The sequence below is a fragment of the Neolamprologus multifasciatus genome, chromosome 16 (assembly GCF_963576455.1).
Source record: "Neolamprologus multifasciatus chromosome 16, fNeoMul1.2, whole genome shotgun sequence".
NCBI classification, from domain to species: Eukaryota; Metazoa; Chordata; class Actinopteri; order Cichliformes; family Cichlidae; genus Neolamprologus; species Neolamprologus multifasciatus.
In genome coordinates this window covers 4,839,298-4,854,102 of record NC_140454.1, presented here as the reverse complement: position 1 = coordinate 4,854,102, position 14,805 = coordinate 4,839,298, and the positions used below count along the sequence as shown (strand labels likewise).

At 39.3% G+C, this 14,805-nt stretch overlaps 1 protein-coding gene across 1 annotated transcript; it reads left to right on the top strand.

The window, feature by feature from the left end:
* Positions 1 to 601: 601 nt before the first annotated feature.
* On the top strand, positions 602 to 13,398 carry hacd2 (3-hydroxyacyl-CoA dehydratase 2). Its single transcript, XM_085136016.1, has 7 exons — positions 602 to 813; positions 3,237 to 3,354; positions 4,169 to 4,187; positions 6,815 to 6,903; positions 7,465 to 7,586; positions 9,909 to 10,087; positions 12,634 to 13,398. Exons 1-7 carry the CDS (start codon positions 689 to 691, stop codon positions 12,714 to 12,716), a joined length of 735 nt encoding a protein of 244 aa, XP_084992142.1. The 5' UTR covers positions 602 to 688; the 3' UTR covers positions 12,717 to 13,398.
* The last annotated feature ends 1,407 nt before the right edge of the window (positions 13,399 to 14,805 follow it).

Here is a 14,805-nt window from a genome sequence, read left to right as displayed (position 1 = left end):
GAATAGAATAGGCGTTTACTGTCCTTGTACATATACAAAGAAGCTGTGGTAATTATGTTCAAAGAAATAAATGCATAAAATAATAAATAAATAAATGTATATAAGAATAAGTACGCAAGTAAATAAAATAAATATAAAGTAAATAAGATAAAATCAAATCAGAAGGAGAACAATAAACTGGGGATTTATTAAAGGTTGAATACACTCAGAAGCAATACATAAATAAATAAATATTTTAAACATTAGGTCCTCCATAATGATACTCTCATTGCTGATTAGCAATTCCAAGTCGGAACAATCAAATATTCTGTGCCACTTATTTGCCGCAGAAAATTATTCATTATTTAGAAAACGAATAAGGCAATGTGAAGAAACACAAACCGCCACCTGCAGTCACAGTGATCCTGCACACTCTGCGGGCAGTAAATTAGTTAAATAAGGCAAATAAAAATATTTTAAAATAATAAACTTAAATAAGGGAATAAATAAATATATTTTTGATGTTTTAAAAATGAATATTTATTTAATTGTTTTTATTTATTTATTTTTAAACTACGCTTCTCAAAACGAAGACGGAAGTGAGGTGGAGCGAACATCCCGTTTCAGTACGACACTTCCTGCTGTGGCCCATGTTCCTTTCCTGACAGCCGCCGTCGTTCAGGAGCGGAGACCGTTGATAGTTGCAGTTATGTCGGCAGCTGCTTCGGGGACCAGCAAGGCGGCCCACGGCGATGTGGCTGCGAAGAGAAAGAAGGGACCCGGTGCCCTGGCCACGGCATATCTCGTCATTTACAACGTTGTTATGACAGCGGGGTACGTAGCGTGTTTCCTCGTGCTAATGCTGCTGGGTGGTGGATGATAGAAATGTCTCTGGTGGTGCTGATGGGCTGTGCTAAATAATGGGCGAAGGAGTTCCCCATTGTAGTGTTACAGCGTTAATATTCTTCCAGGGTTTTTTTTGTAGTTATTAATGTCAGAAACATGCCTAAGCGCGCTAAGGAGAAGCACAACTTTGGACGTTGTTCCCCCGGCATCCAACAGCTTACAAAGATTAACATTAGAGGAGCAACAGACAGCCACCTGGCGTGGACATTAATTGTGACTGACAGGGATATTATGGCAGATATTCATTGTGTGCGGGGTTTTTTTTAAGTTGTTTTATGTCAGAAAGAGCGGATTCACGCATTGGACGTGCTGTTTTGTTGGATTACTGAGATTGATTTTTGTTTATTTAGCACCCGCTCAAATGAATGAGAGAGAATTATGAAAATGAAAGAAAGATTATCGTAAATGTTACCAAAAACACATGTGATAGTTTATAATATTAAAATGAAGTAGTCTTTTTAAAGACTGAAAAGACAATTCGGTGATTTAAATGAGATTTTTTTTAAACCTACAAATGAGTTGTTGTTGTTGTTGTTGTTGTTGTTTTAAGTGTATGTTTGGAGAAAGAATACGATTGTGATGGAGGTTGTTGTTTTGCATTTTCAATAATGCAAACATATTTTCTTAGCTTTTCAAATGGTAGTTACCTTGAACCGTGTACACAGTAATCCTTTTGCAGATTTTATTGCTCTGATTTTCAGACTGTTGCACAATTGAATGGAGACTTGTTTGCTGACTGTTCCAACCAGTTAGGCCACATTTACCCTCCTCAGTATTGACGGCCTGTACAGTGCTTGCTTTGTGCTGAGTACTTAGGGTGTTTTTTCGCAGGCACGGTTTTGCATATTCAGCCACAGCCGCTAAGCAGACCTGCTCAGTTTCTGCCTAACTGGCCCCAGAGTTGATATCAAATGCAGCCAAGACGGAGATTAAGAGTCATTAAAACCAGAGTGTGAAATGAAACTTTCTCTGAATTGATCTTGACTACATTATTTTTTATTTAGTTCGTGTCTGACATTTCCAGCTCAGGGACCAATCCTTGAAATGAGGAAAAATATATACAAAGAATGGTAGCACAAGGTGGTCCAGCACCACCACTAAGCACCCACTACACCCAGTAATAAGACCTCTTAAATATTTTTTTTTCTTTAACTTGTTACCTGTGTGTGTGTTGTGTTTGTCTGTGTGCACATTAGGGCTGCCACGATTAGTCGACTAGTCATGATTACGTCGACTATCAAAATCGTTTAAAGCTTTGTAAGATCACAAAAAAGACGCAGGAATAAGTAGTAGGATTTAAGAGTGTAATAACGGACTGAAACAGAAGATGGCAGCACTGCATGTACAAGGATGCCAGCTGCCGTTAAACCCCGAAGAAGAAGAAGCTGTGTCCCAGAATTCATAGCCAGCCCAGCTTAGTTTACAACAATGGCGGCAGCTAGTTAGTTTTAATATTACTCTTATTATTCTTTCTGGCTCACAAAATAGACGTTTAACATATTTTCAGGCGAGAATGTAGCTGTGTAAACCTCAAATATCTGCTCAGTTTATCAAGACACCACATATTTTCAAAAGCGCTCCGACGTTTTCGGAGACGTCTGTTACCCACTAGCTCGATAGCTAGCTGGGGGCTAGGCTCACTAGAGCCGTGAGAACACCGGACTCCCTGCAAATCATTTTCAAACCCACCGCCGTCTTTCGCTACTCAGGTTAAACTTATATAAGTCTAGATAACTTAAAAATTTTATTGTTTGGCTTTTTTTTAGTATTTTATTTGTTCCTGAGTAAATCGGTTTGGCTGAGATTAAAGTTATAGTTTTTACACGGCTGAATAAACATCAAGCAGACAACTGATTATCAGAAGTGTGAGATGCTCGAGAATATACTCCGGTGTCCCGTTATATTTTAGATAGCAAGGAGTTTATTAAACTTCACCGAAACAATCTGCAAATTTCATTAAAATTTAATAAACTATCATCTTGTCTTTATTGTTAGTTAGCACAGACCTTAAACACTTAAAGCTGTAAGCTAATGATAGTTATATAAGAGCAGATGCTGCTGGTGCAATAAGCTGTACGTTTTACGTCCAATGGATACATGATCTGATTAGTCGACTAATCGCAAAAATAATCGGTGACTAGTCGACTATCAAAATAATCGTTTGTGGCAGCCCTAGTGCACATGTTTGCCAAAAGATGCAAAAATCGCAGCTGTTTTAATGGCTGCTTTTGACTGTGTGCCACATAAACTACAGACACATCATAAGATGTTTATTTCTACAGCAAGATCATCTGTTAGGCCTTGTTTTTCATTTATGATGTGACCGCATTGCATTTTCCTCTACTGTTTAGGTGGCTGGTCATAGCTGTGGGTTTGGTTCGAGCTTACCTGGCCAGAGGAAGCTACCATGGGCTGTATTACTCCATAGAGAAACCTCTGAAGTTCTTTCAGACTGGAGCTGTTCTCGAGGTGAGATAACCACTAAAGGTGTGGCATAACTGATAAAAACTGAGCATGCAGCAGGTGTGTGGTCTATTGAATATGTGGTGTTATTTCAGAGGTCACTACTATTGCTCATATCAGCACACACTATCAGTTTTGTATGTAGAGACTAGTAATGAGAAAAAATCATTTTGTTAATCCAGCATTAGCCTTTTGACACTTATAGGGCAAACTAATAATGGACAGTGTCTAACAGTGTTTGGTATGCACTGATAACTGATAACTTAACATGCCTCTCTGTACCATGTTGAAGCCACACAGTTAATGACTTAAGGATTTTAGTTTCTATTTTAAGTATTTTAAAATCCTAAAATTATAGTTTGGTGCAAACTACAAATGAATATCATTTTCTAATGTATGTAGACATTCTTTTAGCCTTACATGTGTTTAGAGTAGTCATGCTAACACTCATACTGACCCAGATGTGTGTAGTGAGTGTTAGAGGTGTTGCAGTGATGCTGTCCATACGCACTGTATACTTAGAGTCAATATATTCCATTCATCAAATGACACATGCACTGACCGACCTCAGCTTAGTTAGGCGATCAAAAATAGGACCAATGATTTTTGACTTGGTTCAGTGACTCTCAGCATTTTGTTTTGATAGAATATATAATGTATTATAATGTATTAACGGGGTAGGAACATTTTTTTATAGGAAATCTTCGAGTTCTTCTGCGTATAAACTGGACCAACAGTAGCTAGAGTTAAAAATGTGTCCGTGTACTTTATTCCAGAAACAGACTGAGTCATTTTCTATGATCATTTTTCTCTTTTACAGATACTGCACTGTGCTGTAGGTGAGTTTCTCCTCAGACTGCACCCTCCCTCACTTACACTTGCTTTGTGTCACCAGTGAAGCACAGATTAGATTTAGATCCATCCATTGAGTCATCCTTTTAGGTAAAGCTTCCTCACCAGGTACCCAGGACTAAAGTTTTATATATCTTCAAAGGGTAATGTGCAGAAATACTTAAAAACAGCTGTTTAATTTGATTAAGCTTCTTTTTTTTTTTTTTAACAAGGAAGGGAAATTCTTGAAGGACCTTTGTTTGTGAGGCAGTGTTAACCTAATGTGTTTTTTGTTTTTGTTTTTTATGGTGGGAAAAGCCCGAGTTCCTGGAGAAAACCCACATAAGCAAAGGGAGAGAACACTGTCTGCACACAGAAGAACCTCCCAGGCGTTAGTCCTTACCACTGAAACACAGTTATAAATACAGAAGCAAATACAGTGGCTTGCAAAAGTATTCGGGCCCCTTGAACTTTTCCACATATTTCCTCTTCCATATTGTAAGCTAGGTACCCGTGTCAGAAATGGAGTACATTGATTGATTGATTTTTATAAATTTGATCATGCCTTAAACACATGGCACATAAATATGTGTATTCAGTGTTTAATATGGTGTAAATATTTTAGGCAGCTCTCTGATTTTATCCCCAAAACAGGGAACATCCTCTGGGAGACTGTTTGGTGTGCTTCCCATTAGACCAGTTCCAGATAGTCCAGATCCAGCGAGCATTAAAACTCTTCTGGTGACTCAAATTTACTTCACTAGTATGACCTTCAGTTACCTCTGCTACAGGGTGAAATATGTTAAAGATACTGGAGAAATCGAGTATCAGATGTTTGTTGTTTACATTCCGAACAGAATATGAAGTAACCTTGATGGCTGTTTAGTTAACGACACATTTGGGTGGTTTTAAATTTGTAGATGGCTCGTTTCTTTATTCCAGAGGTTTGAAAAATGTAGTTTAATTTGTGAAATCTTTGACCTTCACAACCAAGTTAACTCCTCTTTACTGGAACACAGACACCCAGTTGCACCTTGTTGTTTGATCCTCAAACACGTCAGTTATTATAAAGTGATTTTTTTTACTGGGCAACACATGTTTGCAGATCTCATATTGACAAATCGGATAACAAAGCTTGATATCTCAGTTTACAGTTTTGACAGAAGACATAATTATGAGTCGTGAAATCGCATTTGTAGATGTAAGTCAGATGTAAATATGTACTGACAAACAAAACCTTTTCACATCTGAAGTGTGTACAAAAAAAGAAGGCAGAGAAGCTGTTTGCTTAATGTGATGAGGAGAGTGGCTGTGGCCCGGTTGGCCACGGTTGTAATGCACAAACCTTTCTCTCCGTTATCTGGGATTTGAAGCTAAAGCTAACTGACCTTTCATACTGTAAACAGGCTACCCGAGGCTGCTGTCCACACACACACACACACTGCATCATCATTTATAACTGTCCTATATGTGGATATGTTACTCACAAAGTCTCTCATCAGCATCTTTCTCAAATGTACTACTTCAAAAATTACATTATTATGATTATTATTATTAGCAATTTTAAATTTTAGTGAAAAGCTACATTTAAACTTAGACTGTGAATGGAAGCTTAGTCCCACCATAACAACATTTGACCCTTGAGGTTCCTGGGAACTCCCACAAAGGTGGTTAGACATTGTGGCAAGTGTTTACATGTCTGTCTGTCACTCTGTGGACACATTGTGTTAGTGTGGTAAAGTCATAACTGTGCAAGGTACCACAAAGCTTTGCAGATGTGTAGCTGAGGCCAAAATGAAGGTGGGCTCAAATATAGTTGTGCTCTGATCTATGATTGCAGGGCCAAATATTGATTTAACCCTGGAGAACCCATGGGGTCAAATTTGACCCCATGGTTTCCCTAGACAACCAATGGGGTCGGCTCTGACCCCATTGGTTCTCCAGGGTTAAAGGAGCACAGATGTTAATAAATGGTTCATTGTTTGGTACGAACCTTTGTTTGTGTTACACATTTGTAACTAAGTTGTTTTTTCAAAAATAAAAGTATACAAAAATATAATAAAAGTGCTTAATATTTCCTTCTATAGCAGTTTAAGCCCTTAAATGCTACATACTGCTAGTAAAAAACAAACAAAACTATACATCAAGACAGGTGTAACACATTTAATATTCAGAATTAAACTGAATTAACTATTGAAAACAATATATTCCTTCTTCGTCTTTTTTCTTCTTCTTTTTTTTGTCATCACTTAGGACAGATTCATCTATTTTCTTTCTTTCGATCAAACTTTACTGGAATTGTCACTGGGCAAACAGAGCTCTTGGTGACTGCCATGCATTTGACCCGTACAGAGGAGCAGCTAAAACATGTGAAGTGAGAGTTAACACAGTGTACACGCAGAGCGTCTGCAGGCTTTCAAGGTTAACCTGTCTATAGCTGATGGACGGCAGCTGGTGCACTGCAGAAATGTTCCGCGCTTTACAATTATTGTTCTGAAAGTGACTGTGTGGACATGAATAGATTATCTGTGTAGCTGAAAGGGTGTACCAAAGAGAGGACAGTTTTAGTCAGCTGTACTAAAACCAGTAGTCTTGCATGCTTAGTTCAGTGTTTGTGTGTTGCCTCATCTCCCAGGAATCGTACCATCCTCTGTGGTCCTGACTGGATTCCAGGTCATGTCCCGGGTCTTCCTCACGTGGGCTGTCACGCACAGTGTCAGAGAGGTACAGCGAGTTTCTTTCCTTTTGCTACTTGTGTAAACTGAACTTGAATTACACCGTCCTTCTACGTCGTTTCATTCACTTGAATTCAAAATTGACCAGCTGATCTGCTGTTTGCCCTGTTTGTAGCTTGAAGAGGAGTAAACGAGTAAGTAACATTACAGTTTTGCTGTAAGGTTGCAGGAATGAATCGACAGCATCCGTCTAATCTCTGATGGGTTTTCTTTCCTGTTTGTCTGAATGATGCTGCACTGACATTTCTCTCAAACTGTCCTCTCTTCCCCTTTACGTGAATGCATTTCTAGGGTGTATTTAGAAGAGTGAATTAATGCATAGTGCGCTTGTCTCTTTAACATAAAATGTACGTTGTTTTTAAAATAATATTTAAGGATAGTGAATGTTGGCCTGCAGTGTGATCTGAGCATCTGAAACAAACAGCATGGTTCTGTGAGGGGGGGGGGGAGTCAAGTTTGGCCTACAGCAGAGTAACTACTGTAACATGATGCAAGGCCGTGTGTTCGCCTGTTCTCCCTCCATCATCCTTCTTTTTCTGTGTGTGCGCAGGTTCAAAGTGAGGACAGTGTGCTGCTGTTTGTCACAGCCTGGACTGTCACAGAGATCATCCGCTACTCCTTCTACACCTTCAGCCTGCTCAATCACCTGCCATACCTCATCAAATGGGCTAGGTAAGAAATAGGGCTGCCACAAACGATTATTTTGATAGTCGACTAGTCACCGATTATTTTTGCGATTAGTCGACTAATCAGATCATCATCCATTGGACGTAAAAGTACAGCTTATTGCACCAGCAGCATCTGCTCTTATATAACTATCATTAGCTTACAGCTTTAAGTGTTTAAGGTCTGTGCTAACTAACAATAAAGACAAGATGATAGTTTATTAAATTTTAATGAAATTTGCAGATTGTTTCGGTGAAGTTTAATAAACTCCTTGCTATCTAAAATATAACAGGACACTGGAGTATATTCTCGAGCATCTCACACTTCTCACACAAACAATAACATTTTAAGTTATCTAAGTGACTTATATACGTTTAACCTGAGTAGCGAAAGACGGCAGTGGGTTTGAAAACGATTTGCTGGAGTCCAGTGTTCTCACGGCTCTAGTGAGCCTAGCCCCCGGCTAGCTATCGAGCTAGTGGGTAACAGACGTCTCCGAAAACGTCGGAGCGCTTTTGAAAATATGTGGTGTCTTGATAAACTGAGCAGATATTTGAGGTTTACACAGCTACATTCTCGCCTGAAAATATGTTAAACGTTTATTTTGTGACCCAGAAAGAATAATAAGAGTAATATTAAAACTAACTAGCTGCCGCCATTGTTGGAAACTGAGCTGGGCTGCGCTATGAATTCTGGGACACAGCTTCTTCTTCTTCGGGGTTTAACGGCAGCTGGCATCCTTGTACATGCAGTGCTGCCATCTTCTGTTTCAGTCCGTTATTACACTCTTAAATCCTACTACTTATTCCTGCGTCTTTCGGGATCTTACGAAGCTTCAAACGACGCGTCGACTATTAAATCAGTCGTCGAGGATTTTGATAGTCGACGTAATCGTGGCAGCCCTAGTAAGAAATAATTGAAGAGTATTTTCATCCAATGAAGGACTGAAAGTGCTAAAAGTAAGAATAAAAGATGAAATAATAAACAACAACCTGAACTAGAGTAATAAAAAAGGCATTAATAATTTCTTTAAATTCTTAATATTTAATCTGCTTCCTGTGTTTAAATATATTTTCATCATCATCTTAAGAAATACATGATTAATGCTTTTTTTTTTTTTTTTTAATTTATTTATGTTTTGCTTTGCATATTTTATCTCATTTTTCTTAACTTATTTCTCTTTGTTTGCTTATGTTTAGTCATGCTTTTTTTTTTTTTTTTGCATATTATCAAAATGATAATCTGCAAATTCAAATTTATTGAATTGCATTGTGACTCAACCTTTTACCTATTAGTTGATCGATGCAAAGATAAACAGAAATGGCTGACTGGAGTCAGGTCCTTAGACAACAAAGCCTCCAAGCTGCTAATGATGCTTTCAGTCAGGACAAATTTCAATCTGTTAATAATTACATAAAAAATGCAATAAAAATAGACTCCTTGGGTGTTCCACTGTTAGTTCTCAGCCTGTTTTCCAAACAAAATAATAAATGTAATTAATATAATTAAAGGAAAATAATTGCTTAATGTTTTTGTTTACTTGGCCTCTTTTCAAACCTAATTCAATCCTTTATGAATGAAAATCTTAAGGTCGTATTACGTGAAAAGAGGACGCTAAAGCAGTAAGGAGTCACTGTTCATCACATTACGTCAAACACTGCAAATAATTTCATCGATGTCATCAAACATGCAGAAAAGCTTGTGCTTCAACAATTAAAACACAAGCCTCTCTCTGTCTGCATCTACAACCAAGGCAACAGTTGTTAAGAGCCTCCCTCCCCGAGGTCTTTGTTGCTAGGAAGCAAATGGGACCATTGCTATATTGGTGTTCAACTCTGAGTTTGACGTGAGCCCTGAAAGACAGAAATCGGTTGTGCATTTGTGGAAAATTCATTGTAGGATCACGGAAGACAGTCGCTGGGTTTGGAGTGCAAGTTATAGAAGAGACAGATGAAGACAACATCTTCATTGTGCGCACGTGTCATATTTCATTGCAAACTTTTGCTTCTTTCTGTTTAAAACGTGTGATTGCTTAACACTTCGATGATTTAGGATCTTTTTGAGTTGCATTTTTTGCACCTGCTGTTGCTTAGTTTGTGTCACAGTATATATTTAAACCATGTCAATGATTTCTGCGTGATTTCAGATTTAATACTCTAAATGCTGCTTTGCATTATTACTCTTAATGTTTTCTATCACCTCTTACTTAGTGTTTTAGGGAATGATTTACTACGATACTGCTTCCTGTTAGTAAAACAGCAAATAAACGATAAAGTGATGAGGCTAATTGTTTCTTTCCCCTCTCATTAATAAACCTCTGTGCTGTAGGTACACCTTCTTCATCGTGTTGTATCCCATGGGAGTGACTGGGGAACTGCTGACTATCTATGCAGCGCTGCCATACGTGCAGAAGACAGGCCTGTACTCTGTTACCTTACCCAACAAGTACAACTTCTCTTTCGACTACTACACCTTCCTCATCCTCATCATGATTTCCTACATTCCCCGTAAGTCAAAGGCGAGACTTTCCATTCTGCCTTGTGTAGTGCACAAGCAGCAAGGTTTGTTTACTGCATGAGGGGCGAAATAGCCCATTGTTCATTTGCAGGTTTTTTTGCATCAGAAACTGATCAATAAATGCCATTTTTAGACATTTAGTTTTGAAAAATATTTGCAGACTCCTAATCAAACATGCAGAGCTCCCTGTGGGAGGATTCTCAATCACATCTTCAGATGGCTTTTTGCATGTTGCAAAGCATTTCTCACTCTCATAACTTCATTTAGAGGCTTTTACTAAAGTGCTAAATTAAAAAAGAAATCAAAAAAGTCATTCCATGTCCCTATTGCCAGTCTTGGCTGCCGGGGGTCAGTCTGCCAGGGCCTCCGCTCCTGGCCGCCACCCGGCACACAATGCACCCGACCCCTATGGCGCCTCCTGCGGGTGGTCGACCTGCGGGAGGATGGGCCCATGTCTCCTCTTCGGGCTGTGCCCGGCCGGGCCCCATGGACTAAGACGCTCGCCCTCGGGCACCCTCCCCGGGTCTGGCTCCAGGGCGGGGCCCCGGTAACCCTATCCCAGGCAGGGTAAACTGTTCCCTCGATGTTCTTTTCATAAGGGTCTTCTGAATCGCTCTTTGTCTGGTCCCTCACCCAGGACCAATTTGCCATGGGAGACTGTTAGGTTTTGTATTGTTGATTGTCATTTATGCTTAGAAATATTTAACCATATATGCTTAGAGGTGTATAATCAATTGTGTAGTGATAGGATGTGTGATCTTTAGCAGGCTGCAAAGGCTTGGTGTGCATTCCAGAGTGTTCTGGAATCCACACCTACATCCTGGGAGCATGGGAAGAGGTCGTACCTTGTTTTATTGTTTTATGGTAGGATTAACATAGCTATATCTGTTTTAGTCTAAGTGCCTTTTGTTTAGATGGTTTAGGGAAGTCATTTATGGGGTCACACTCTGACACACACACACACACCGCACAGGCAAGGTACTCTTTGTTTGTATATAGGCGGCGTATGTTAATGAACCTATGCATATTCATGTAACCTCAATAAAAGAGCAGTGTTACGGGGGAGCGGACGAGAGCAACTGGGGTCAAGCGAAGGAACGGCGTTTGTCCGGTTCTCTCCCGTGCACGAGAAACATGAAGAACTTTGCCTACTCGTGTCTTGCTTTGCTGTGTAATTATATTGTCTTCAACGTTCCAGCGAATAGGTTCAAGCTACAAACCTATCAGAGACCCTACCAGGGGGCAAAAGCCCCCAGACAACATAGCCCCTGGGATCCCTGGGACACACAAACCCCTCCACCACGATAAGGTAGCGATTCACGGAGGAGTAGAGAGTGGAGCCGCTGCTGCTCCACATTGAAAGGAGCCAGCTGAGGTGGTTCGGGCATCTGACAAGGACGCCTCCTGGGCGCCTCCTGGGTGAGGTGTTCCGGGTATGTCCCACCGGGAGGAGGCCCCAGGGCAGACCCAGGACACGCTGGAGAGATTATATCTCTCGGCTGGCCTGGGAACGCCTTGGTGTTCCCCCGGATAAGCTGGAGGAGGTGGCTGGGGAGAGGGAGGTCTGGGCCTCTTTGCTTAGGCTGCTGCCCCCGCAACCCGGCCTCGGATAAAGCGGATGAAGATGGATGGATGGATCAAAAAAGTCTTCCCTTTTCTTTTGAACAGGAAAGGCAGTTTTGCCCTTAAAACACTAGAAATCTGCTTATGTATGCGAATTGCACTTAAGGATTCACTACTGTTGGTTGGTGACTGCTATGAGCAGAGTGCTGCTTGTTTGTGGCCACCCTAATATTTACACATTTCACAACAGAGAGCCTGTAAAACTGAGAAAAGAACTAAACATGGCATGAAAAGTTAGGTTGGATATTTCTTTGTTGCAATAATACTTCTTGGCAATAAATCTGATGTTGCCGTGTTTAAGTTGAAGGTTTCGGGGCTGCAGCTACCAAACAGGATGTTGATGAGTGAGAAGTGATGGACTTATGTTATCAACCGTGTCAACGACAGTGAAAGGGATTTTGGTCCTAATGGTCTCTGACGGCCCAGTTATTTACGATCTCTATCTGAAGAAAATGTTTTTTGTATCCTAGCAACAATAAGTGCTGAGAGAAGGGTGCTGAAAATGAGGTCATGGCTGCTTTCAGCTGCCTGTGGACACAGACCCATAATGACATAAGCTATTACATAATTAGTGGGGCTTTTAAAAGAAAAAATAAACGCGCATATCAAAGGCGTAATTACAATATTATGCACTCAGTGGTCACATTATTAGATATGCATGTGGAATCTATTGCAACTGGTTATAGTTTTCCCTTTTTTGTGGTATTGTAGGAAATGTGTAGATAGAAAGTTGGGTTCATATGTTTTTTGTTGTTGTTTAGTGGTCTGTGTGTAATTTCTCAGTGGTGAACGTGTTCTCTTAAGCACTCAACATCTGCACTTTGACTTAACTGTAACTTGAATAGGAGTTGGTGCACTGATCAGCATTTATTAGAGAATCTATTAATTTGTTTTTTCCCCCCGCCTCTCCCAGTCTTTCCCCAGCTCTACTTCCACATGATCCGGCAGAGGAAGAAGGTGCTGGGTCACATAGAGGACTACGGCAAAGTGGAGTGAGCCCAGCGGCATTCAGCGAGCTTCAAACGAGGGGGGAGAAAATGAAAAAAGAAACCAAAACATCAAATAAACGAGGAACAAAATTACGCTCATTGGAAACCCGACCAGGTTTAAACTGCCAGAACTGACCTGGCAGACGGTCCAATTATCAAGTAACTTTCTTTAATACAGCCGTTGTTTTGGTTGTACACAAAGAACTGGTGTTATCTTTTTGTTTTGTTTTTTCTCTTTTATATTATTCACGAACAAACTTACAGAGCTACTTTTGTTTAGTCAGAGAGCTCGCAGCTGTGAAGGATCTGTATTTTGACTTGGGTACAGTTGAGCGGCCGTCTGAGCAGTGAGCAGAGCTCCATCACGTAAAGCTTGATTCGAATTATACAGTGATATAATTCATACCTCTCCCCGCTTCCCTTCCCCTCTTTTTAAATGAAACTTTAAAAACAAGTAGAGTAGATTTGTTGAATCCCCACGACTCGTATTTTGGTTTCTTTTCAGACGCTTTGCTTTAGAAAGAACGATGTGAAGTCTAATACTGAAAATTGGTGTCTGTAGGTTTTGCAGGTACAGTGTTCGTTGCTGCCAACTGTGGTCCAGATGTTTGTGTTCTGTCATTTATTTTATTTAAAAGTTTGATTACATTCCTAATTTAGTTCAATAAACCTTTCATTCCATGCTTGCATGCCTGGGTTTTCCTGTCCATTTTATTCCTCTCAGCCGTTGTTTGCTTGTTTGTGGTTGTGAAGTCTGCCTCAGCTTAGTTTATGTTTACTCTCTAAAAGCTTTAAAAGTTTCCTGGCTTTTCAAGTGATGACTGTGAGCCGTGTCCTTTGATTTCTTCATTGTTTGATGTCCAGGTGGTTCAGACACTAATTCCTGTGACTAGACAAGTCCCGTTTTTGTTTTTTTTTTCCTGTGCACATCCATCATTTTTCTGCCTTTTTGTTTCTTTAATCTGTTGGATGTTTATAGCATTGTTAGCTTCATTTAAATTATACTTTAAGCGTCAAGATTAAAGCATTCCTGCTCCTTTAAGCTCCTACTTACGTACCCCACCTCTTACAAACACAGTCCGTGTGTCTTAAAGGGGATGTTTTAAAAAGAAAACACTTACAAAAGAAGTTATTTTGGCATAAGATACGGGACACTTAAGCAAAAAATAAAAAGAGCAGATAGCACAATCTGTAGTAGCAACAGTGTTTTGGGATGAAATAAGCTTTGATAATGTAAAACTGCATTGTAGCCTAAATATGTGTTGGAGTTTTCACTTTTATTTTAAAAAATCCAGATTGGGGTCTGTGTAGTTTGGTAAATACTAGGGATGCAACGATACCAATTTTTTCAAACCGATACGATACCGATACTTGGATCTGAGTACTTGCCGATACAGAGTACAAAAAACGATACTTCTACCACACACACAAATACAATTAATTGGAAGACAGGTTTTATTATATTCCCTGCCGATAAAAAATAAAATCTTAATAAAAATGACCACAAAAAAATTTCAAGTGAAAAATAAGCTCTTCTGTTAAATTATTGCAGAGTCTCCACATTGTAATTTTACAAAATATCACTGAACTATTGGCACTGTCTCGAGCTTTCAGAATAATAAATAAACACTTCTGTTTGGAATAAAATAAATACAAATTAGGTTTGAGAATAAAATAAACTTTGAAATTATTGCAGAGTGTCCATATTGTAAACAAACAAACAAAATAATTATTATTAAATAAATAATAAAATATAAAAAATTATAAAATTAATAATAAATAAAATAATAATTGTCCCCCTAGTGGCCAATCTAAAAAACTACAACAGAAATGACAAGCCACCCTCTGATTAATGAAATAAGTTAGTATTGGTTCATGGTATCGGTTAACTTTTACGAGTATGAGTACACACACATTTTACAGTATCGGCCCCAATATCCGATACCAGTATCGGTGCATCCCTAGTAAATACGCTTGGTGGTTATTATTTATATAGAGGATTGTGAACTAAAGTACTTTACATAAGTGACAGCTACATGGCATTACAGGAGTAATGATTTTCTCCTGTGGGGTTTTTGTTTTTTGGACACAAGGTT